The 24161-nt window shown below is 36.8% G+C and overlaps 1 protein-coding gene and 2 pseudogenes across 1 annotated transcript; all 3 read left to right on the top strand.

Annotated features, from left to right (window-relative positions):
- Window positions 1–380: 380 nt before the first annotated feature.
- LOC148294853 (cyclin-dependent kinase F-4 pseudogene) lies at window positions 381–1318 on the top strand (annotated as a pseudogene).
- Window positions 1319–3047: 1729 nt separating this feature from the next.
- Window positions 3048–3803, top strand: LOC148294852 (uncharacterized; annotated as a pseudogene).
- An 8625-nt stretch (window positions 3804–12428) lies between these two features.
- Window positions 12429–22516, top strand: LOC110756370 (uncharacterized). The gene is made up of 12 exons (XM_021957786.2): window positions 12429–12813; window positions 13584–13730; window positions 13815–13929; window positions 14030–14124; window positions 15232–15335; window positions 15627–15664; window positions 16689–16924; window positions 18897–18990; window positions 19089–19279; window positions 20389–20608; window positions 21099–21266; window positions 21943–22516. The coding sequence occupies exons 1-12, from the start codon at window positions 12610–12612 to the stop codon at window positions 22089–22091; spliced, it is 1761 nt and encodes a 586-aa protein (XP_021813478.1). The 5' UTR covers window positions 12429–12609; the 3' UTR covers window positions 22092–22516.
- The last annotated feature ends 1645 nt before the right edge of the window (window positions 22517–24161 follow it).

Raw genomic sequence — 24161 nt, 5'->3', positions numbered from 1 at the left:
AAGATTTGGCCCCAAGTAAAATCAAAACATCATAAATTACGAGAATACCCTTTCCTATAGGGGAAAGGAAAGAACTTTTGGCTCACAGGTACCAGAACAAAGTTTTGGCGAGCTCTCATCAGATTTCCTTATGGGATTGGGAAAGAAATGGGAAACCTAGAAGATTTACCAGGTTTCTTTTTTCCTTATAGGATTTGGACAAATTGAAAATGAAGCTATAAATAATAGTTGGGCTCCTCATATTTTCTACATTTAATGAGCAAGCATAAATCAATTGGGTTCTCTCCTGGGCAAAGTCAATTTTCAATTGACGAAAGTTCTTGAATTTCAATTAAGAAACAAATAAACTTTTGTTGGGTTGTGTTTGTTTGAGAATTTTAATGAAGAATTATTAGTTCAATGGGCCACTTGGTGAAGGTAGTTTTGGGGTTGTGTGGAAGGCTGTTCACAAGCAGACTGGTGAGACTGTTGCAATTAAGCAATTGAAGAAGGAGATATTGTGGTTGAGTTCATGGAAGGAGTGTGTCAAAATGCCAGAAGTTGAATCTTTATCTAAGTTGAGAAACCACCCCAATATTTTCAAATTGAAACAAGTTTTCATGGAATTCGATGGCACTGCATACCTTGTCTTTGAATTCATTGAGGGAAACTTATCTTAACTTTTGAAGCTACACCGCCTGCACAAGAAGAGATTCATTGAGACAAAAATCAAGAACTTATGTCATCAAATTCTTCTTGGCACAATAATGGATACTGACACTGTGACCTCAAACAAAATAACTTGTTGGTGAAGCAAGGTGTGGTTAAGATTGAGGATTTGGGTTCTAATAAGAAGATTCAGCGAAGTATTTCCTTCCCAGATTATGTCACAACTCATTGGTGCAAAGAACATAAGGTGTTGCTTCGTTCTTGCTTCTATGATTCAAAAGTGAACATGTGGGTTGTGGAAGCAATAATGGTTGAGATATTCAACCTCCGTCTTCTCTTTCTGGGTGCAAATGCGGCCAACAAATTCTTTTAGACTTACAGTGTGTTAAGCAGACCAACCATGGAATCTTGGTGTGAAAGGCAGCTTCTTGCAAGGCATGTCAAATATCAGTTTCCATAATTCTCTTGGTTTGGTCTCTCATTTTGCATCCTATCTGCTAGTGAGTCTGCAATTCAGCTCATTACTTCCCTTCTTTCCTGGGACCTTACCAAGAGGCTGACTGCTACAGAGGTAGTTAAGCATCCGTTTTTCATCGGCTCCCACCGTATTCCACGTGCCATTTCTGAGAGACATCATCATATTTTTCCACCCACTAGAATTTTAGTCTAGATTAGTAATTTCAAAATATTTGAAAGATTTTTTACTTACTCGAGTTGAAAAGGCTTGTATGTGTTTTCTGACTTTAAGCTTTTAGCTCACTTTAATTTTCACCCTAGCTTCTTTGAATTTTACTTTGATTTTTGCATAAAGGGGCTATGACTTCTTTGGTCACTTTCAATTTAATTTACTTTTTCAAACCTTGTAGTTAAATGCTAACTAATCTTATATTTTATAAACAAGAGGATTATAATACTCAAAACTCATTTAACTCCCCACACGAATGTTGGTGTGCATGTGAAAGTCTCAAAGATAAAGCATGTCAATAATCCACTAGTCCAAAGTAAAAACCGTGATTTCAACTTCACGTTAGACTGCAGAATAGAAGCATGTTCAAAATTGTACACTCACCTATGAATATCATATTCAAATTTTAATTTCATTGTGTGCTAAACTGACTCCCTACATTGCACTCTTCAATATATATATTATACCTATAATATTAATATATATAACATACATAAAAAAAAATTCCGAGGGCCATATGCGGTGGCACCACCTGCACACCCTCAAAGCTACCCTTAGTCGCAAAGTTCAAATGTTGGTTACTAAATCCCTACCACGTAAGTCTAAAAGAATTTGTTGGCCGCATTTACTTAACACACTGTAAGTCTTAAAGAATTTGTTGGCTGAGATATTCCATGGTTGAACATGTTGGTCTGCAAACTTTCTTTTTTGTGCTCTCACAATTTTTGTGTTGTTTCATCCATGTTTATTTAATTTATTTCTTTGTAATATAATTTGGAATGGCGTGGTTTTATACCCCATTATGTTATTTTATGGTGGTGTAATTTTCATTACCCATCGCGTTGTAACACAAGTTATCATAATAAAATGATGGTGTGATCTTAAAACCCATCTATTATATCTTGAATAGTGGTGCAGTTATATTGCCCACAAAATATAATATGTACTTCCTATATTTTTAGTGGTGGTTTTATCCCCACATTTACTATGGACGGTTTTCACCTCCTATATTTTTAGTGGTGGTCTTATCTCCATATTTACTATGGACGGTTTTCACCTCCTATATTTTTATTTACTATGGACGGTTTTCACCTCCTATTTTTAGTGGTGGTTTTATCCCCACACTTATTTTATTTACTGTATGGTGTAGGTTTATTACCCGTACGGCAGTATTTATTTAAAGTGTGGTGCGGGTTTATCGTCCACACAACTGCCTTTATTTCCTTTTATTTAAAAGTATGGAGCAGGATTAGTGCCCATACCAGCACGTTTACTTTACCGCACATTTACTTTTATTTAAAGTATGGTGCGGGATTAACGTCCATACAGCAAGCAATTTACTTTATGAATTTACTTTATCGCACATTCACTTTCATTTAAAGTATGGTGCGGGTTTATCGTCCATACCAGCAAACAATTTACTTTATGAATTTACTTTATCGCACATTCACTTTCATTTAAAGTATGGTGCGGGTTTATCGTCCATACCAGCAAATTTATAGCACTTTATTTTTGTAATCAATCAAAATGAGGGCCTAGAGTTCCTCAAACAATTACAGGGCCTGAAGTTCTTATTAATAAATGGCTTAATGTCCCAGATCCCGAGCCTGAAATTTTGGATAAAATATACATGATATCTTTGGCCTGAAGTTCAAAAATATATTAAGCTTGAAGATTATTGCGAATTCTAATGCATCTCATTTTTCTTTTGAAGATGGCAAATTTGGCAAAATTGGAATTCGCTGCCCTAGACATTTCTAGGGACAACTACCTATCATGGGTCCTGGATGCCAAGATCCATCTGCGTGCTAATGGCCTTGGAAAAGCAATTGAAGATGGAAGTGATGCATCACCTGAGGAAAATGCGAAGGCCATGATTTTCCTTCGCCGCCACATTCATGAAGCGCTGAAAAGCGAATATGTGGTGGTTGATGAACCATTGGTCCTGTGAAAAGCTTTATGCGAGAGATATAATCATCAGAAAACGGTGACTCTCCCAAGAGCTAGATACGAATGGACACACTTGAGATATCAAGATTTCAAGACAGTGTTTGAATACAACTCAGCTATGCACAGTATCACCTCCCTTATGAAATTATGTGGTGAGAATATCTCTGAGGAAGATATGCTCGAAAAAACTCTGAGTACATTCCGTGCCTCAAATGTGCTTCTGCAGCAGCAATATAGGCATAGTGGTTTCACGAAGTACTCAGAACTTGTATCTTGCCTCTTGTTAGCTGAGCAGAACAACGAGCTTTTATTGAAGAATCACCAATCTCGCCCAACGGGCTCAGCACCACTTCCTGAAACAAATGCTGCATCTCGGGAAGTGAATGCCACCTCATCTCGTGGCAGTATCCACAAACGTGGGCCAGGAGGCAAGCGTGGCCAAAGGCAAGGGAGTAGAAAAGATCGTGGTGCTTGTTGCATTCCTAAGAGGACACAAATTAATGTGCAAACAACCAATTAAAAATACCCGCAAGTGCACGAGTCTATTGAAGTATAGATTATACAAGTACGGGGTCGATCCCACGAAGAACTTGTCGGCTCCCTATAAGTTCTAATTTGAGTACATAAAGAACACTTAATTGACACACCACAAATACGCAAATGCAAAATGGAAACTAAAAATAAGTAAAGAAGTGCAAAAGAAATGAAACAACACAAGAAAACTAAAGAAAAACACAAACAGCATTTTCTATCGCCATTTTATCACCTGTTTATCACCTGTGAACAGTGCCGTGAACAGTGAACAGTGACATGAACAGTGCGTGAACAGTGAACAGTGACGACCGGTCGCGTGAACAGTGCCGACCGGTCGTTTTTCGGCAGAGTCGAAATTTCAATAAACGTGTGATGAGCGACCGGTCGTGAACAGTAACGACCGGTCGTTTTTGGGCAGATTCGTTTCTCTGTTTTTCAGTTTCGACCTCTGTCCAGTGTTTTGCCTATAACTTTCCAACCGTACGTCGAAAATTCACGTTCTTTATACGGTTGGATTCAGAACAGAAAATGCAAGAACACAACGCGGACCAAAAGTCCAAAACAATTACGGAAACAAATAAAATTCAGTATCAAAGACACACCACGTGTCGAACTCACAACTCACACACACATTGGGGGGGGTTTTGATTTGTTTCAAGTGATCTATTTCTATTGCATGAAAGTAAATGGACTTTGAATTTAAATGAGAAAGGCAGAGATGAATTATCGAATTGTGAAATTAAAATGTAACAAACACTAGGGTTTCGGAATCCACCCTAAACAATTCTACCTATGTTCATAAATACTCAAGTGATGAACTCTAAACGTGTTGATGAAGATGTTCGCAATCAAGACCATGGTTCGTGGCTCAAGACGCATTGATTCTCTCTAATGTATGTAAAATGCATGGTTCGTGCTACAATACTTGTGCCCTCCCCATAACCGAACCTAGGTATGGTTCGTACTTCGATTCAATTACAAGGAGAACCCATTAAGTTCAAAGAGAATATGAACATCACAAGAATCCTAATAGCATGGTGTTTACATTAGGTATTCAAGAAACCAATTCACATGGATGATTCTTACTTCATCCATTTATTGCTTAGGATAACATGAAGATACACATAATCCCAACAATCTCAAGAAGCATGCTTTCAAAGATGGCCAACTAAGGAAAAACACACATCAAGGATAGATTAATTTGGTGAATTGGAATTCATCAACAATATCTAGAAATTCATACACTCAAGTATCAAAACATTAAGGTAATCATGTTTAGGGCTTCAACCTAAGCCCTAGCTATGGAGTTTAGTTGCTCATACTTATTTCAAATACAAACTCAAAATGAAATTAGAAAGAGTTTACAGATTTTCAGAAAATGATGAAAGCTTCAAGATCATCAATGGTGGAAGTCTTCTTCTCCACTTTTCTTGGCTGCACCTTGGCTTTCTCCTAGCTCCAAATCTCCAAAATCTGCTCTCTAGTTGTCTGGAATGATAGAATCCTCCTCTCTCCCGTTTCAAGCTTCCCCCAAATCAGATTGCACCTTTGACTTCTCTTCCCTCTCTCCTCCTTTCCAGCTTTTACCTTTTAATATTAAACTACCACCTTTGATAAAGCCTTAGCCCATTGTCCCCTTGCCATGATGAAGTTTTGTCCTCAATAAGATGCCAATTGCTTCAGAAAATATCTCAAAGCTAAGGTAACTTCTTGTTACCAAGAGTTATGGTAACAAGAAAATCAAGATAACACAAAGGAGGTAAAAGCTGGACAATTCCGGATTTCCAGAGCTGTGGTAACATGTTGGATTGGATGGATAGGCAATACTTGTCCAATGGAGCTCAAATTTGGATATGTTGTAGTTAACATCCATTGGAACAAGTCTCATGAAGATCATGACCTCATCCGAGCACCAGAGCATGTTGATCCCAGGCCAAGAAGTTGACCTACGAAAATGAACAAAAACAGAATTTACAACCAATAATGCACTTTTAGCTCATTTTCATTCCAACCAAGGTAAAATCTAAGAAAACACAAAAAGGAAGTAAAAAGCTATAAAATGTCAAGAACTAACTCAAAATAGTGGGTGAATAACATGAAAAATCATGTGTAAAAATGAACTGAACAGTGCTCATTCATATGGCTTGGGGCCAAGGAACAATCCATCCACGAATGGCAAAAATGCATCCAGAAATAAGGAAAAAGCACAAACAAGCCATGTGCCCAGAAATGATGAAAGCACTAGTCACAGATGTGGTGCAAAGGGACATTGGTCGCGTACATGACGTACGCCGAAGCACTTGGCAGATCTTTATCAAGCTTCACTTAAAAACAAGAAAGTGGAGACAAATTATGTTGTACCAGATCCGCCAGCCATAGACGGCTCATCAGAAATATCACATCAGTTAGACAAGACGCATCTAGATGTTTCCGATTTTGTAGCCGAAAGGGAGAATGAAGTTTATGGGTCCGAATTGGATTAGATTCCTTCATGTAACATTTGTATTATCTGAAGCACTGTTTTTTCTTCATGTCTTCATTTCAATCCAATAAAAGTGGCACTGTTTGAATGATTGTTTATTGATTCAACTTATTTTATTTATTTGAAGGCATGGATATAAATTATGGATGCCCCCAAAATACGAGCTCTAGCAAAGATATTTGTCTTGCAGACAGTGCGACTACTCATACAATCCTTCGAGATCGAAAGTATTTCTCAAACTTGATGCTTACAAAAGCAAAGGTAACAACCATATCAGGTCCTGTAGATCTGATTGAAGGCTCAGGAATAGCCCAAGTTATGTTACCAAATGGAACAATACTGTCCATTCAAGATGCCTTGTATTCATCTAACTTCAGAAGGAATCTGTTGAGTTTCAAAGATATACGTTTGAATGGCTACCATGTTGAAACAAAGAATGAGGAAAACATGGAATATCTTTGCATTACTTCCAGTGATACCTCGAAGCGTATACAAGAGAAGTTTCGTGTGCTCTCATCAGGATTGTACTATACAACCATACGGACAATTGAGGCACATAGTGTCATGGACTAGAAGTCCATTGACTCAAATACTTTTAAGCTTTGGCATGACCGGTTGGGTCATCCTGGATCCACCATGATGCGTAGGATCATCACCAACTCTAAGGGACATCCCTTATTAACAAAACACATTATGGTATCAAGTGACAGCTTTTGCCACGCTTGTTCACAAGGGAAGTTGGTGATCAGACCATCACAATCGAAAGTTGATGTTGAGTCCCCATCATTTTTGTAGAGAATCCAAGGGGACATTTGTGGACCTATTCATCCTCCCTATGGACCATTTCGGTACTTTATGGTCTTGGTGGATGCATCTACCCGATGGTCACATGTTTGCCTTTTGTCCACTCGGAATATAGCATTTGCTAGGCTTTTGGCTCAGATAATTAAATTGCGAGCCCAATTCCCAGATTATCCCATTAAGTCTATTAGACTCGATAATGCTGGTGAATTTACATCTCAAACTTTTGGTGATTACTGCATGTTGCTAGGCATTGATATTGAACATCCTATTCCCCATGTTCATACTCAAAACGGCTTGGCAGAAGCTTTGATTAAGTGTCTTCAATTAATAGCATGCACATTGCTAATGAAAACAAAGTTGCCAGTTTTTGCTTGGGGATATGCCATTTTACATGCAGCATCTCTGGTGCGGTTGAGGCTCGTCGCCAACAATCAATATTCTCCAATACAACTTGTGTTGGGTAATCAACCAAATATTTCACATTTAAGAGTTTTTGGTTGTGCGTTATATGTGCTTATTGCACCACCGCAACGTACTAAGATGGGCCCTCAACGCAGATTGGGAATATATGTTGGCTTTGATTCACCATCTATCATCAGATATCTGGAACCCCTAACGGGTGATATTTTTAGGGCACAATTTGCGGATTGTCATTTTGATGAGACAATTTTCCCACTATTAGGGGGAGAAAAATCTGTTCCTAAAGAACAAGGCAAACTCATTCCTGAAGAACGACGTGAATTATCGTGGGATGTACCCACTTTGTCTCATCTCGATCCTCGTACCGCTCAATCTGAAAACGAAGTGAGAAGGATCGTTCACCTATAAAGTATTGCAAATCAGATGCCAGATGCATTTAATGATGCAACAAAGGTGACGAAATCACATATCCCAGCTGCAAATGCACTTGTAAGGATTGATATTCACAATGAACAAAGCAATGCGCCAGCAAATGGCTCATCTGTTGCACGCCTGAAGCGTGGCAGACCACTAGGCTCAAAGGACTCAGTTCCTCGAAAGAGGAAGTTGATGGCCAAAATGAATCCAAATGAAATAAATGAAGAGCCCACAATTCATGGTTCAAATCCCTCTCAAGAGGGACAGGTACTTCCTGAAAAGGAAAATGTCCTTGATGAGACACGTGCTCCTGAAATGGCAGCTGTACCTGAAAGTCAAGAAATCTCCATATATTATACATCCACTAATGAATTATGGAACAGAGATGAGATAATCATCGATAATATATTTGCATTCTTAGTGGCTACTGAGATCATAAAAGATGATGATATTGAGCCTTGCTCCATTGATGAATGCACACAGAGACAGGATTGGCCTAAGTGGAAAGATGCAATTTAGGCAGAATTAGACTCTTTGGAAAAAAGGAGTGTTTTTGGACCCATTGTTCCAACTCCACCCAATGTAAACCCTGTAGGTTACAAGTGGGTATTTACAAGAAAGCGCAATGAGAAAAATGAGATCGCGAGGTATAAAGCACGACTTGTTGCGCAAGGTTTTTCACAAAGGCCTGGAATTGATTATGTGGAAACATACTCTCCAGTAATGGACGCAATTACGTTCCGTTACTTGATAAGCTTAGCGGTTTCAGAAAAACTTGAAATGAGACTTATGGATGTCATTACCGCATACCTGTATGGAGAGTTGTGATCGGTGCATATTTATATATCATTTTGTACCCTTCTAACTTATGATTTGATTATGTTATTGAGTTCAACTTGTGCTTTTAATCCCTTTTCTGTTTATCATTCAGTTCATTGGGCCTTAAGTAGCAATGGTGGCTTTGAATAGGAAAAGATGCAAAATGGTGCAAAAACGAGCAGACTGGGTTAGCAATTTGTTTCGGCCTTAACTTCCTCCTCCCAAATTGTATTGACCCAATTAATATGTGGTTGGAAAGAAGAGATTTTGAACTGCAAGATGGACTGCTAAAACGTATCAATTGATGAAGCCAAGTCCAATCCGTGGGCCCATCAAAATGCACACCATAAATTCCAGTCTATTTTGGGCAGTCAACTTGCAAGGCCCAAAACGTACACTTGTACTACCCAAATGGGAATACTTTCTTCATACAAGTTGTTCCAATGGGTGTCTATTATGACATATCCAAATTTGACCCACATTGGATACATATTGAATCCTCAGGCCTTCCTACACCAAGCCTGGTTCAGAAGAATCGTTTTTTCCAGCAAAGGTGAAGAAAACCCACATGGGTTGGCAGCAAAAGGCAGCCACAAATTGAACACCCTTGATAATCCCATGTGAAGAAAGCTTGAGGTGCAGCAAAAGAAGTATGGGATGCAATTGATTTCAACCACACTAACATAGACAAGATGAAGTGGGAGTTATGAGTTGTATTAAAGGAGGAATGGTGGTGTTGGATTTCATCATGATGTTTCTCCCTAGGGGTGTAAATTGGATTGGAAAATCCGATTCCAACCGATTCCGGTCCGAAAGTTTCCAAAAAAATCCGACTCCGATACCTCCGATATCCGAAAGTGCCGAAATCCGATTTTTCCGATAAAATTCGGATCGGAATCGGAATGTATTTGTAAATTCCGAAAATTCCGAAATTCCGATCCGAAAAATTCCGAACTACTTCGAATTCATTCCGATCCGATTTTTCCGATTTTTTCCGGAAAATTCCGAAATTTTAATTATAATTACATTTTTTTTGTTTATAGGTCTTACATATGTTTTATTTCAGTACTCATATATTCATATATGCTAAACATATGAATCTATTAATTTAAGACTATTGAAAAAAAAAAATATAGTCTTGTTTTTCTCTTAAAAAATATATAATTTTTTTCTAAAAATATATATTATTATTTTTCCAATAGATTAATTTTAACATATGAGTATATTAATTTAAGACTATTGGCAAAAAATATATAGTCTTGTTTGGGTCAAAGGTGTAAAATTAAATGTCATGATTCAAAGGGTAACAATTCCATGGTCACATAATAAGGGCAAATGCCATGGTCACACAATAGATTAATAGTTGATCCAATAAAATTGATCATGGTTCAAAGGGTAACATTAAATCATACACTAGACTAATAGTTGATCCAATCAAATTGATAATGGTTCAAAGGGTTACAATTCCATGGTCACACACTAAGGGTAAATGTCATGATCACACACTAGATTAATAGTTGATCCAATAAAATTGATCATGGTTCAAAGGGTAACATTAAATCATACACTAGACTAATAGTTGATCCAATCAAAGGTTTATGGAAAATCGTTCGTCGGTCCGATCAGGCGATCGTGAGCAATCCGACCGTCCGATCGAGACCAAACTCTCGGGACATGTGTCCTAGGCTTATCGGAACCTCTAGGAACGATCGGATCGAAATTCTGAGGTCGTGGACCCCACGGGGTCCCGAGTTGACTTTTGGGGACTTTATCGCTTTTGAGTCCCGAGTTATTTTTAAGTCATGCCCTTTGAGAGGGAAGTTAATATGGGCATAGGAATGACCTTTAAAGTGATGCACGCACTTTTAGGAGCCGGGGGTCAGGGTTTTTAATTTAATATTGTATTACTGAGTAGAGTTTTTAATAAAATATTATGATGGTTATACAGGCACCCAGGCACCAGGTGACCCGTAGGAGGGACCTTCAAAGGTCCAGCTAGCTCAGAGTATCTGTGAGTGGACTTTTTGTTTTATAAATGGTTTATGCAATTTATTTTCATTATTTGATCTTGAATAAGTTTTATTCAACTATTAGAGCTGCATAGTTTTAATATGCCCTTTTAAATACTTTAATTCATTTGCCGCCGAGTGGGATATCCTTAAAGGATATAGGAAAAGGAAATTCTAATTAAATATCAGGATAAATGACGGCAGAGTTTTAAGTTAAACAAGAATTCTTATATTTATTAAATCTTTTTTAGAATTTTATATATATATTTTTAGAAACCACCATAGGTACCCATGAGTAATTAAGGTTGCCTTCGATAAACATGTTGCCTTCGGATTTAAATGGTTGCCTTCGGTTATAACGATGTCTACGGACATCTAGTTGCCTTCGGTTATAATGATGTCGACGGACATCCAGTTGCCTTCGGTTAGGTCAGCATGCTTGACAATGCCACACGAGTTGCGGGGACGCCCGGGCCGTGAGGTGCGAGATTGCGGATCAGGTTGACCTAGTGTCCCCTGAATCCTGCGAGATTGCGGTTTGGGTTGACCTTGCGTCACCGAGACCTGCGAGAATGTGTCACTCCGGTGGCACGAGAATGGAATTGACGGATTATAGAGGAATTGACGGAACTAAGGAATTGACGGATTATATGGAATTGACGGAACAATAAATGGGTACACCTAGGTGGTAGATTTAAAAGTTGATTTCAATGCTTTCAATGATTTCATGTTTGATCAAGTATGTGATTGATTATATATATATATAGATATAAATGCAGTGATTCCAGTACGAGTATTTATATAAGAAATGACTTAGTTTTATAATTGTTTTTACAGTGGGGTTAGTATGTTCTTATACTATTTTTCTAAAACTTTGTTTTTGGTCCACTCACCCTTTTAATGTTTTGCGCCCCTAGGCAGTAGTCGTGCGTCAGTGCGCCACCACTGGGCCAAGTCCATCTTCCGCCACATTCCCTAACAACGTAGGGTCTTGTGTAATTATTTTATACCTGTAATTTATTCTGTGTAGAGCTCTGATATTGCCCTAGAACACTTGTCTAACTGTTAGTATATAAATCTTTTATATGCTGGCAGTTGGTGTATATTTTTATATGCATGTTTGACAGGTGTAATCTTGGGATTGGTCCGTTTCAGGGGAGACTCTGCTGAGTTTTTCGGCAAAAGTCAAATCCTAGTTGTTGTTGAATTTTGACTAGAAGGGCAATTAGGTCATTTGTGCTCGGCACTTGCCAGGTGTCGGACACGCACAGGGTTTGGCTCGGATTCCAAAGTGGAATTTGGGTCGGGTCCTGTCAGTTAGAGCTCTATCAGTAAAGAAAGTTCTGTCAGTGTAAAACCACAAGAACTAAATACAATTCTACTCCCAATATTCAATGGTAATTCCCATACTTTGATTATTTTATTTTATAACATTACTTTAAATTTCGAAAGGTAATTTGAGATTTGACCAATATTTAAGGGCAAGGTGGCAATTAAGGAAAAAACCTATGACACTAAAATTGTCAAAAATAAAAATTTCAAAGGAAAAAAAAAAGTAATTCAGCCTAAAACATTTCGCGTCGTGTAAACTTTGCGTCGGCAAACCAGTGTAATTAGAGATTCGCCGAAACACTACTTCCCACTTTGCGATCAAATTAAAGCAAAAATATTATAAACAATACAAATATCTCTCACGCTTCCTTCAATTTCGATCTCACCTATAACCTCTCTCTCTCTCTCTCTCTCTCTCTCTCTCTCTCTCTGTTTTCATTCTCTGAAACGAAATCTCAGCGGAGGCAAAGCCCACAGCCACAGCTCCAGCTGAGAAGAAGAAGAAGAAGATGGCGCCGCCAGCAGCAGCGGCAGCAGAAGGGCAAGTCCAACGCGGACAACAACAAGGAGGAGGAGGAGGGTTTGGTCAGAGCATCACTGGAATCATAAGGATTGCTGTGTTTTGGTACTTCGCTTCCAAATTCTTTTCTCCGAAAAAGCCTTCTGACCCCACTCAACTCAGCACCAATCTCTTCCAAAAGGCTGAACCCCTGGTCTGAATCATCTCTCTCTCTCTTACTCTTCCTCTTTTTCCCAATTCATTTTCTCAAATTTGTATGCTTTGCTGAGGTTTTAGTTGTTTTTGAGATCTGGGTACGCTGTATCTCTCTTTATTTTTGCCGATTAATTGAAGTTCCTGTTTTTGTGTCTTCAACATACGTAAAAATAAATCTTTTGGCTACCAAATAACATGGCTTAGGGGAAGTATATATTTATAAATATTAATGGCTTAAGCTGAGTATATACTTACTCTACCATACTCGAAAGTTATGATTTATTACAACTGAATATAAATAAAAAGGACAGTTGTGTGACCTACATGTTTATGACAGTTGGAAGTTTACTGAAACTCATATGGATGTTGAAGTGCTACTGTAGCAACTGTGTGTAAGATAGGATGGGAATATTGTCGCCTGCTATGTATGGTTTCAAAACACATTTATTTGTACAGAGTGAACTTTTTTTCTTCTCATAAATAAAGAGTTATGATGGAAATAAACACACACAGGGTTACATATGCACTAAGATTGTGGAAGATAAATGGAGTATACAGAGAGATATATGTGGAAAAAAAAACTTGGTGGATGTTGTTATGGGGAAAAATCGCATTTCTGGTTTAAATCTTTATGTGTTATAGGTTTAAGCAAACTGCTAACTGTTATTGTTTCAGAGTAGGCCTGATTTGGCCTTTTATACCACTATTTTCCTTTAGAGCTTTTCCATTCTCATTGTCAAACTCAAATTTTTGATGATTTCTATTCAGGATATGTGGTTGTATCTTTCTGAACGTGAAAAGTTCAATGAATTCAGCAGTGAACGTGAACTTGTATGGCATGAAACTAATATTCCATATGCTCTCTGGGGCCCAGAGAGTACGAGATCTCTTTCTATGAAGTACTATCCATCTGAGGTATCGCTTATAGACTTATCTATATGAGACATGATCAATTAATTTTCTTGTTACTAGTTTCCAATAGGTTGCTCATGTTTTCAGGCATTAAAGCACAATGGAAGTCTCTATGCTCATGTTTTCTTTGCACGCTCTGGTTACCCTCCAGACCCAAGTGATCCAGAGTATCAGCCTCTTGCTGTATTTGGAAAGACACACTGTAAGATTGTCTCCTGGAGTTCATCCATAAAGTTCCTTTTCTAATTCTTCCATTTCATCATGAATACTGGGAAATAAATTTATCTTTTTGTTCATCTCAGCTATTGTGACACACCTGCCGAAGTCGAAAGCTGGTAAAAAAAGGAGTTTGCTGGGGGACTCGAAAGACTCTGATGAGAAGGAACCACTAATTGAGGCACGCTCTTTTCTATTTACTGATTCCATAGATTGTTCTGAGATTACTATTTATGAGTGGACTTCAAATTTTGATTACTAGAATCTCAAATTTGTTGGGAATTGGTATCGTATACAAGTGTCCCACATCAGAGAAGGAGACAAAGGGTTAATTAAGTGGTAGCCGTCCCAAAATTGTACCAAGGAATTTTGAGATAAAAACCCCCACCTTGAGTCAAGAGAAAAGCTTCGGTGGATAGTTAAGTACTGAGTATTGGCTGAGTGGGCCTGGACTTGATTGAGGCTCCAGTTCAACAGATTTTGGATCTCTAAAAATATTTATGGTTTAGTTCACATATTGAAAGTAGGCTTTAAAAAAAATGAAGTACTTGTTAACAAAATAATTTCCTCTAATTATTAATATGCTTCACAAAAGAGGCTCTGCCTACTTTGACCATTACATTCGTATCTATTCCGAACAAAGAACAAAAAAAGGAAAAAAAAATGTCAATTCATAGAAGACCAGTGGTAACTCTATTCTCTTTTTCTGTTAACCATACATGTATGAATTAAAAACCTTTCTAGAGTTGGTTCATAAGAGGAGAAACTATCCAATCTATGCTTGGTTTATGGAGGCAAAATGTCATCAAACATTGAATATTCAATAAAGTAGAGATGTTTACTTTTTTTTTAAAAAAAAAAAAAAAAAAAAAGGCAGAGATGTTTCTATACCGTGTGGTTAAAGAGTATTAAGTCCTTACAACCCACCGGTGCGTGCTATATTTCGTGTATATATCATATCATACTATCTTATGAAGTTTATTAGATTAACTGTTAGTGGTTGGTTTAATATTTCCTAAACTTTTAGCGATATGGATATCACTATACCCGTCAACATTTCTGTATATTCAGGCCGGTGATGTTTTTTTAATATCAATATGTTTGTCTATCAGAAAATATGTTTGTCCTTGATAATAAAACATTGATTACCATCTTGTTCTTTTCAATAGTGAAATGTTGCAACATTGTTAACTTCGACTTCTCATAAATAATACATGATGAAAATTCATGTTCTTTTCAATAGTGTTACGGTCATAAGTTGTAATGAAATCCATGTTGGTTGCTTCAGGTAGTTGATGATACTCAAGGTGATTCTGAAGATAATGGTCCTGTGGAGTGGGTTTCGTATTGGAAACCAAATATTACTATTAATCTGGTTGATGATTTTACGGGGTATGTTTTCTGAGTTTGAAATAACTACAATGTTTTGCAAGTATTTGGCAGAATGTTTTATTTATAGGAACTTGCTTCGGAGTTTAAAAGTTGAAGTACTGTAGGTTGATTTAGTATGGGATTTATTTTGCTAAAGGTCCTGACATATACTAATTATATAAATTGTAATTATTTTTTTATTGTTACCCAGAGAAAAAGCGCTTACGCCATATTGCTACCGTTTTCTCTTTCCCATGTTACAAGCATTTTTTTCCGATGAATTTTCCAATTCTTGGGTTTTTCTCTCTGCAGGTACCCTCATAATGCTGTTCCACCTAATGTTGCCCCTTGTATCCTTTTACTGTATTTGACGGTCATGCTTTCTGGTCTTATAATGAGATTGCTGGGTGATTATTTTCTCTATTGGTTTGAATGATTGTTAATCCCGGGAAATGCCCTCAAATAGCACTATTACTGTAGCAAATAGTCCCATTATATTGATATCATCTCGATATGATGTTGATACTATCAATATTTTCTATTATTTTTATTGCAAAAGCTCCCATATAGTCTTGATATGACTTAAGTAAAGTTCAATATTCTGATGATACTGTCGAATTGCTACAGTATTATTGGTACTTGATTTCATGCCATGTACAATTTTGTCCCTGAACTATGTTGATGTGTCTTGATTTGTCTCCACGCAAGCACTTACACACTGAGAAATACTGACATAACTTAGAATGTAGTCCTGGATATTTCTCCTGTTAATTTGGTTTCTGGTAATGGGGATTGCTGGGAATACACCATAGCTTTTATATTTTCTATACAGTTGCTGCCATGCTAATACCCTTAGTTTAAGACATTGGCTGAGTTATATTTTTCCCTGCTGCATTGTGTCTGACCCCAATAAAGTGATGCATGCAGTTACAATAATGCCAGTTAGAAACATCATAATTTCCTGCTACTGCACACACTGAGCTTTCTTCAATTTCCTGTTTTCTCGTTATGGCAAATGAAAAATCCGAATATATACTTGGAATCCTCATTTGGGAATAAAGCTTTGGTTAGTCAAGGGGATTTGTATTCTTGAAAGCTATATGCATGTATATAGAGCATAGGTGGCTTTTCAGTATGGAAAAAATTTCATATTGTTTTTTTATTTATATTTTATAAAAATATCTTCCTTTGAAAATATATGATTTTCAATATGCATGTTGATAAATTCTTAGATTTGTCGTTGTCGCCATTGTGTTTTGGTTGTTGTGTGCAAGCAGTAACTTGACTGGAGCCTCTATATGACTAAAATGTGGGTTTCTGAGGTAAAACATGCTAAAGCCCGGAGTTTTGGGTTTCTTAACTTTAGCTTTGCAGACTTGAATCTTGAGCCTAGTACTGGAAACTACTTTCCAACTATTTTCTTCAACGAATTTTGGTTACTTCGAGATAAGATGATAGCAATTAATGAGACAGTGAAAGAATTGGCTCTTAACCTGGAGGTAGGTCCCATAAGCATGACCAAGTGGCAACTATTCCTGCAGATTGATCAGTCTTTCCAAATTCACCGTAGTTATGGAAGCATGCTTGAGGGTGAGGCTGATGAACTGAAGGTATTGCTTATTTTTGTTACCGTAGGAGATTGGCTGGCATTTGCATTTAATAAATTCAATAGTCAGTTTTCTTGCTATACTTTCTACAGTGCTGATTTTCAGTTGAAATTTGGTAAATTAGATTAAGATACTACATTTCAAATATTGGGGAGTCCAAAAAATAAAACTAATGATATATAATGCATTGTAATGTAAGCACTGTAGGATGACTGAATGAGAACGGTTGGGATTCCAATGTTGTGATTAGGAGCACAAGTTGCTGCCATGGAAAGACCTCGCCCGAGGCATCAATTCTCTCTTCTTGTTATCGTTGGAGGTGGGTAATGGGAATAGGGGTGAGGTTTTGGGAAGAGTGCTGGGTTGGGAAAACTGCTCTCTTTACAGAGTGTCACTATCCCCACAACACCTCCATGGCTAGTATGTTGTTCATCTTATTTCCTATCCACTGCTGTGGAGTTTTGGGCTTCGTATGAATCTTAATGATGAGGAAGTGGGGGAGTGTGCTTTGTTTATATCACAATCAGAGTGTTAGATGACATCTTGCTAGGCAAGCTGGGAGGATTTGGAAGTTGGAGTCTTCAAGGGGCATTTTCTTGTAAATCCTACTGATGGAAGCTGATGGAATACCCTTATCTTTCTTCTTTTATCACCTCTATTGTAATTTGGAAGGTCAAAGTACCTCCTAAGGTACATCTTTTCAGCTTGGATTATTGCTCACGGGAGGGTTTTCCATCAGCTTTCAACTGTAGGATTGACAAGAAAATGCCCCTCAAGTGTCATGGGTGTTTCTTCCCATTGGTGTGTTACGTATTAAAAGGTTGTTAGAGTACGGGTTATCTGTTTACTCCCCTGGCTGCTTCATGCTTATGGTTTAAGGCTGTTTAGGGGGTCCAATTTGAGCTGGATTGTTCCACAATCTTGTGTGGCTTTATTCTGCAAGAGGCCTAAGTTGTTTGGCGATAGGAAGAGGGGTGTGGTTCTGGGGATAATTCTTCCGTTTCTATATATCCAGTTTGGAGAGTTGTTTCCTAGTGCCTTGTTCTGTTGTTGTGGTTGCTTGTTTTTGCTGCTTTTTTTTTCTTGCTTTTGTTGAGAGCTTTTTTAGTGTATTGGACTTCTTGTCCTCTGTTTTTGTATTTGTTTGCTTTAATCAATGAATTCTGTTTTGTATAAAATAAAATATGATCTAGTCATTTAGGGCAAAGTTACCTAGGAGGTACCTGATAAAAATCCATCCAATATATAAAGTCTTAACCTGTCTCATCTATAGGTAATAGGTCTCCTTAAATTTTTTTCCCCAATATTTTACAGTTCTTCCTTGCTCATAAATATGGTATAATGTTCATAAAAATATTAATATAAAAGAAATGAACGGATTTTTGAAGATGCTGGGGGGCAGAAGTGGAGGAGGTGCGGGAAAAGACAAAGTACTGGGCAGTGCTGTGGGCTTCTGTTTCTCCTATTTTTGGGAATACATCCCTTTCAACCATTTTGCTTGATTGGGCTGCAGTGTCTTCATTAGGATTGTTTTTCTCATAGTTGTAAATATCTGTACTAGTTTTCTTGTTTCCTTCTTTTATTGCTGGAATACTTGTCCACTTTTCTGTATGGTTTTTTTATGAAATAAAATTTCTCCTTTTCTTTAAAAAAAATTACATATATAATATAAAAGAAAATCTGCATATACTGCCGCTTTTTAATTATTTATTATTGCAAATTTGTGGACCTAGAACCTTGGGGGAAGTTGAGGATTGGGTTACTAGTTCACTTATTTTGTTTTGATGTGATTAAATTACTCTTGAGATGATTATTGAAACTTTTTTCGGTAGTTAGTTTAATGTGTTTTTCTGGGGGAATTTCATTAATTTAATAATTTTCATGATTCTTGCTGCTTGAGCACCAATATATGCAAATTAATATTTAGTGGTTTTCTTGTCTTTTCAAATCTGAATTGATTTGTAATGCTTTACAGAGAGTATTCTTGGAAGGAAATCCTTACCTCCTTGGAATCACAATGGTTGTTTCTTTACTTCATTCAGTGTTTGACTTCTTGGCATTCAAGAATGGTGAGTGATTGTTCTTTTAGTTTTTTTTTGTTTTATTTACTCGTATAACATATTGAGGATTATGGGATGGCTTGTTAGTCTAAACTTCTTCTCTGCAGATATTCAATTTTGGAACAAAAACAAGTCTATGGAAGGACTGTCTGCAAAGTCTGTTATTGTGAGCTTCATATGTCAGCTCATTGTCTTCCTCTATCTACTTGACAATGAAACTTCGTGGATGATACTTGCAAGTTCTGGAATTGGCTGCTGCATTGAGTTTTGGAAAATTGGGAAGGCTATGCACATTGAGGTATCAGTTTAAGTTTGCATACTGTCACAAAGTATTAGGCCAAATAACTTACCACACTTTGTCTTACTTTTTTTTCCCCTCATGTTTTCTGGACCTATTAGCAACTCTTTTTGAGTTATGTTCTAAGTTCTTGGAAAGAGTGAATCGAAGGTTAGCTGGGTGGATAAAGGCTGTCTATATGTGTTTATAAAGGAGACTTTGATTTAGTCGGATTTTCTGTGGGATGTTAAGGTAGAAAGGAGAGGGTGCAAAGATTGGGTATTTAGGAAGAGAGTTATTTTGGCATTGATTTTTCAGGAAGAGAAGCTGGGAAGAGAGATATTTAGCATAATTTTCGGTTTCTTAAGAAAGGTTTTGACACATGGTGATTCTATACTTGTTGCGAATCTGTATGTTTTCCAGATGTGAGATTTATGGATGGTTATGTTTCCTAGGTATCTAGTAACTCCTTAAGAATGATCCTTAGAAAAAATCATCCTTATTTAGCCCTTTAAGTTTCATTCCTGCAAACAATCAGCCAATAATGGGAATAATTTAGCCCGTTGATTATCATCTGGTTTTTTTCAGTTTTGAGTTTGTCTATTTGTTGGGGCCCTCCTTTGCAATGTGGTATGATATGAACCGTCCATTTTCTGCGTCTTCATTTAAGAATCATTCATGCAAAAAAAAGGGGCAAAATCAGAAGTCATATATATCCATTTGATTGTCAATTATGATAAAATAAATTGACGAACACAATGTTTCCATTAGCGGTGAATGATGACGATGATAATCAAATGGAACATGTGTATTGAATTATCATCAAATAAGGAGATGAACACAATGTTAATAGACACTGAAATGTGATGATGATAATCAAATGGAATATATGTGTGTTTGTAGGGTGTTAACTCTTATTGAAGAGTGCTGTTATCTAATACGAAAATTGCCCTGTCTGATTTCCACCTATATGGCTATATCACATGATACTTTATGCTGTTGTCTGCTAATGTTTGAAACTTTACATATTTGAGACTCAGTGTCATGACATAGCTATTTTAAACAATGATCCTGATCTCTAGTTTACCTAGTTTATAAAATTAACACACTTGTGTCCTTTCCATCTCAAGATTGATAGAACAGGGAGGATACCTATGTTGAGGTTCCGAGACCGTGAGTCATATGCAGGAAATAAGACAAAAGAATATGATGATATGGCGATGAAGTATTTGTCATATGTGCTCTTCTTCCTCGTTGCATGCTCCTCTGTTTACTCACTCAAGTACGAGCGTCACAAGAGCTGGTATTCTTGGATTCTCTCTTCACTCACGAGCTGTGTCTACATGTTTGGTAAGTTCTTGGTTCCATCCATTGTTTGCGAAGCTAATATTTAAAGTAGTAGCAAATTGCATTACTTGTTAATTACTTGAAACCATTTCAATTCTCTTTATGACTGTTGTGTATACCTCACTTACTGAGGCTGGACTTCTTTGTATAACTGTAATCTAGGATAAGTTTATGTCTGGGCCCTTTTATTCAATCTAAAACCTTAGAATGAAGATACTGATGAGCATAATAAAGACTTTGTAGTGAGAACTAAGTAATATATTTTTGTCTTAAGCTATTAGCTTTTTCCTTATCTATTCCATTGTTCTATATACTGGTTTCATTTGCTTTGGTAACCCTCTGATTTAATAATAGATTTTTCAGAATTATGCCATAATCTCATAATAGTGAGTTTACACAAAAATCAATCTTCCTATATTATGTAAACTAGGTCGTTATTTGTGGTAAAAATTTAATGATTGGTGCCCTTTGTTTTGAATACTTGTCATTGCAGGTTTTATTATGATGTGCCCTCAATTGTTCATTAACTATAAGCTGAAGTCAGTGGCTCATCTACCCTGGAGGCAGATGACTTATAAGTTCCTCAACACCATCATCGATGATCTATTTGCCTTTGTCATAAAAATGCCGGTGCTACATCGCCTTTCTGTCTTCCGTGATGGTAAGATGTGGTCTATTTCGTTTTATTTTCCTCGGTAGTCATATACATAAATCTGGTAGTCATATACATAAATCTGTGTATATTTGGGGGTCGGAATTGTTTCTTCATTGAAATTTGAATGAGTTAGTTGATAAATCACATTGGTGGTGCGGAATTTTGTTCAGCTGCCATCATGTAGGTATTTCAAATCATGACTTAGCTCATATTAAAAATAAATAAAAAACTAATTCACCTCCTGGAAGCTGCAGTCTGAGGTGGCACTATGTTGAAGTGAAAGGCCTGAAACAGCTCATAATCACCTTGTTCGGGAAGTAGTGTGGATATAGTTTAGTTAGGATATGAGAAGGGTGTAACATTGATCTTTTAAGGGGCGTAGGGTGTTTTGTCTTTTTAATCTGGTTTCTTCTTTGGTAGAACAGTGCTACTAAGCTAAAAAATCGGGGCTTGCCTTTTCTTTCTCACATTCTTAAGAGAGGGGAAGTTGGTATTCCTGTATTTGGCTGCCCAGGCCAGTGGTTATTGTGTTACATTTTGATGCACTATAAGTCACTATATAATATTCTGAAGGCCAGTTGAAACTAGTAGTTTATTCTGTCTGTTTGAACTTATTTTGGTTTGTGTCTGGTTCACATATTTCCCCCCTTTTAATTTTATTGTCTTTGTTCTTGCTTCACAGATGTCATATTTCTGATATATGTATACCAGAGATGGAAATATCCCGTGGACAAGAAACGTGTAAATGAATTTGGTTTCAGTGGTGACGATGAGGTCACAGAGGGTGCAGTTGACACTGCTGTTAAGGAAGAAGAGAAGAAAACCAATTAAGCTTTTAAGTTATATAGATAATTTGATTTAATACAGCACATACTTTCAGTTAGGGTAAACATTATTCTAGTATTATTGTTTTGCCCTTTTTGCTTCGTCCATTTACATTGGGTCTTGTTTTAGTAAGGATTTGGTTGTAGGCCTTGCCATCTCCTTTGGAAGACTTCTGTGGCCAGCAGGGTAAGCAACTGTTACGAGCGCTCCTCACAGATTCCAGTCACTGACTACAGTTTCTGTGATACTATTTAGAAAGTTGCTGCTGGGGGGTTGTGATCCTTTTTGGGTCTGGTTGGACTAGGTGGTTTGCCCAAGTATGTAGTGTTTTCTTTAAATTTTTCAAGTCCGTTGATAATGCCACAAATTTTGATAATGCCTTTTGTAGTATTTTCCACCCATTTTGATAAGTATTGATGTTTTCAGAACAATTGAAGTGGCTGGCAGAAGATCATATTCATATATCGTTGTTAAAATCTCCTTTAGTCCCAGCTCCGAATGCATAAAACTGTATTAAGAAATATTTCGCTTTATTTAGATGTACCATGTTTTGATGGTCAATCTTGCGACATCGAGTTGATAGTCAATTTTGCAAGTTGAATGATTTGAATCCTTTTATAACTTCCAAATACTTAAGGTCTATTACTCATCTGGACACTAGTACAAAGCCTTTTATTCCAAAAGATTTGACTTTTATTTTTTGAAAAAACATCCAACCTAAAACCATGATTACAATCTAAATTACAAGTATCAAATTGTACTTTCCATATAACTTGAATTAGTCCATGTCTTAGTGGTTAATGGTCCAAACTAGATAATTTGTAAGCAACTTTGTTAGCTTCATAATAGATATGTGCCAAATGAAGTTACTTTTTGAAGATACCAACTGAAGTTAGTTTAAGTAAGAAATTCTTCCGCCAACAAGGTTTAGTTTAGTGGAAATGGGCTTAGACTTGCAAAACAAAGGTCTCAGGTTCGAACCCTCATGGCATCTTAGTTGTGTGTGTGTGAGAGAAATCTCATTCCCTTTAATTTAAACTATTTCTTGTACTTGAAAGAAAAAAAAAAAAATGTAAGAAATGCTTCCTTGTTATTTTTTCTTTGTTTTGAATAATTAGTTTTGTGTGTGTGTGTGTGTGAATCCCCCCTCGTTGTACTCAAAAAGGATAAAAAAGAAAAAAAAATCTCCTTTCATAAATGATGTGTGCAGTGTTATTGCTCATGGTTGAAGAATTTTATGCCCTTCCCAATTCAGCTTGAATAAATGTAACAATATCAAAGTTGAAGAAATCTCGACCACCTAGGACTTGATCTATATTTTATTTAATACAAGTGATAGTTTAAACTACTTCAAATTAATTAAATTTCTCGAATTTGGGTGCAAGGGGTAGCATACTTACTGCCCTGGTTAACTGACCTATCAATTTAGCCATTTTTTGTGAATCGAGAAGAGGTGACAATCTCCTCAAAATTTAAATACTATAGTTTAGATTAGGATTCATCGGCCTGACCCAAAATTTTTGGGTTTGGGTCAGGCTTTATAGGGTTTTTTTTAAAATTCGGGCCGAGGTTTCAAGGGGAAACTCATGAATAATGATTAACATATCATGAACATTTTATTCCCTTTATGACACTTCATAAATTCACATAAAAATTCTAAAATCATGGAAAAATCATATTCATGTACATCTTACACACATGACATCAAATAGCACAAAAGCCCAAAATACCCCTCCTATGTAAGGATATCAATGGACCTAGTACTGCCACATATCAAAAGATTAAAGAGTAAAAGTGTTGAGATATTGTTAGACTTGTTCGACAGTTTAGTAAAATTGTCAGGTCAGAGAAGTTAGACGAAAACGTGTAAAAAGGCTTTAGCTAAGCTTAGATAAATATTGTAATTGTCTCCAGTTTGGATTTATGAGAAAAACTACAATCGTTTTCTCTCTCTTTCTTTGAAATTCTCTCTACTTTATTTCTTGTATTCTCTGCTATTGTGTTCTTCAATCTTCCTATCTTAATATCCTATGCTGCCACCCCTACGTCCATTTTTCAAAATCTTCTTTCATGTAA

This window comes from Prunus avium, chromosome 4 (assembly GCF_965620075.1).
Source record: "Prunus avium chromosome 4, drPruAviu1.hap1.1, whole genome shotgun sequence".
NCBI lineage: Eukaryota > Viridiplantae > Streptophyta > Magnoliopsida > Rosales > Rosaceae > Prunus > Prunus avium.
Note: the sequence above shows the minus strand (reverse complement) of the source record. Positions and strands in the feature narration are given on the sequence as shown.

What these genes read in the sequence shown, in the direction of transcription:
- LOC110756370 (XM_021957786.2), top strand. Translation starts at nt 12,610, where the DNA reads ATGGCGCCGCCAGCAGCAGCGGCAGCAGAAGGGCAAGTCCAACGCGGA. An exon ending in TGAAGTACTATCCATCTGAG is followed by an intron (nt 13,731 to 13,814) that starts GTATCGCTTATA and finishes TCATGTTTTCAG; the next exon opens with GCATTAAAGCACAATGGAAG. An exon ending in CCTTTCTGTCTTCCGTGATG is followed by an intron (nt 21,267 to 21,942) that starts GTAAGATGTGGT and finishes CTTGCTTCACAG; the next exon opens with ATGTCATATTTCTGATATAT.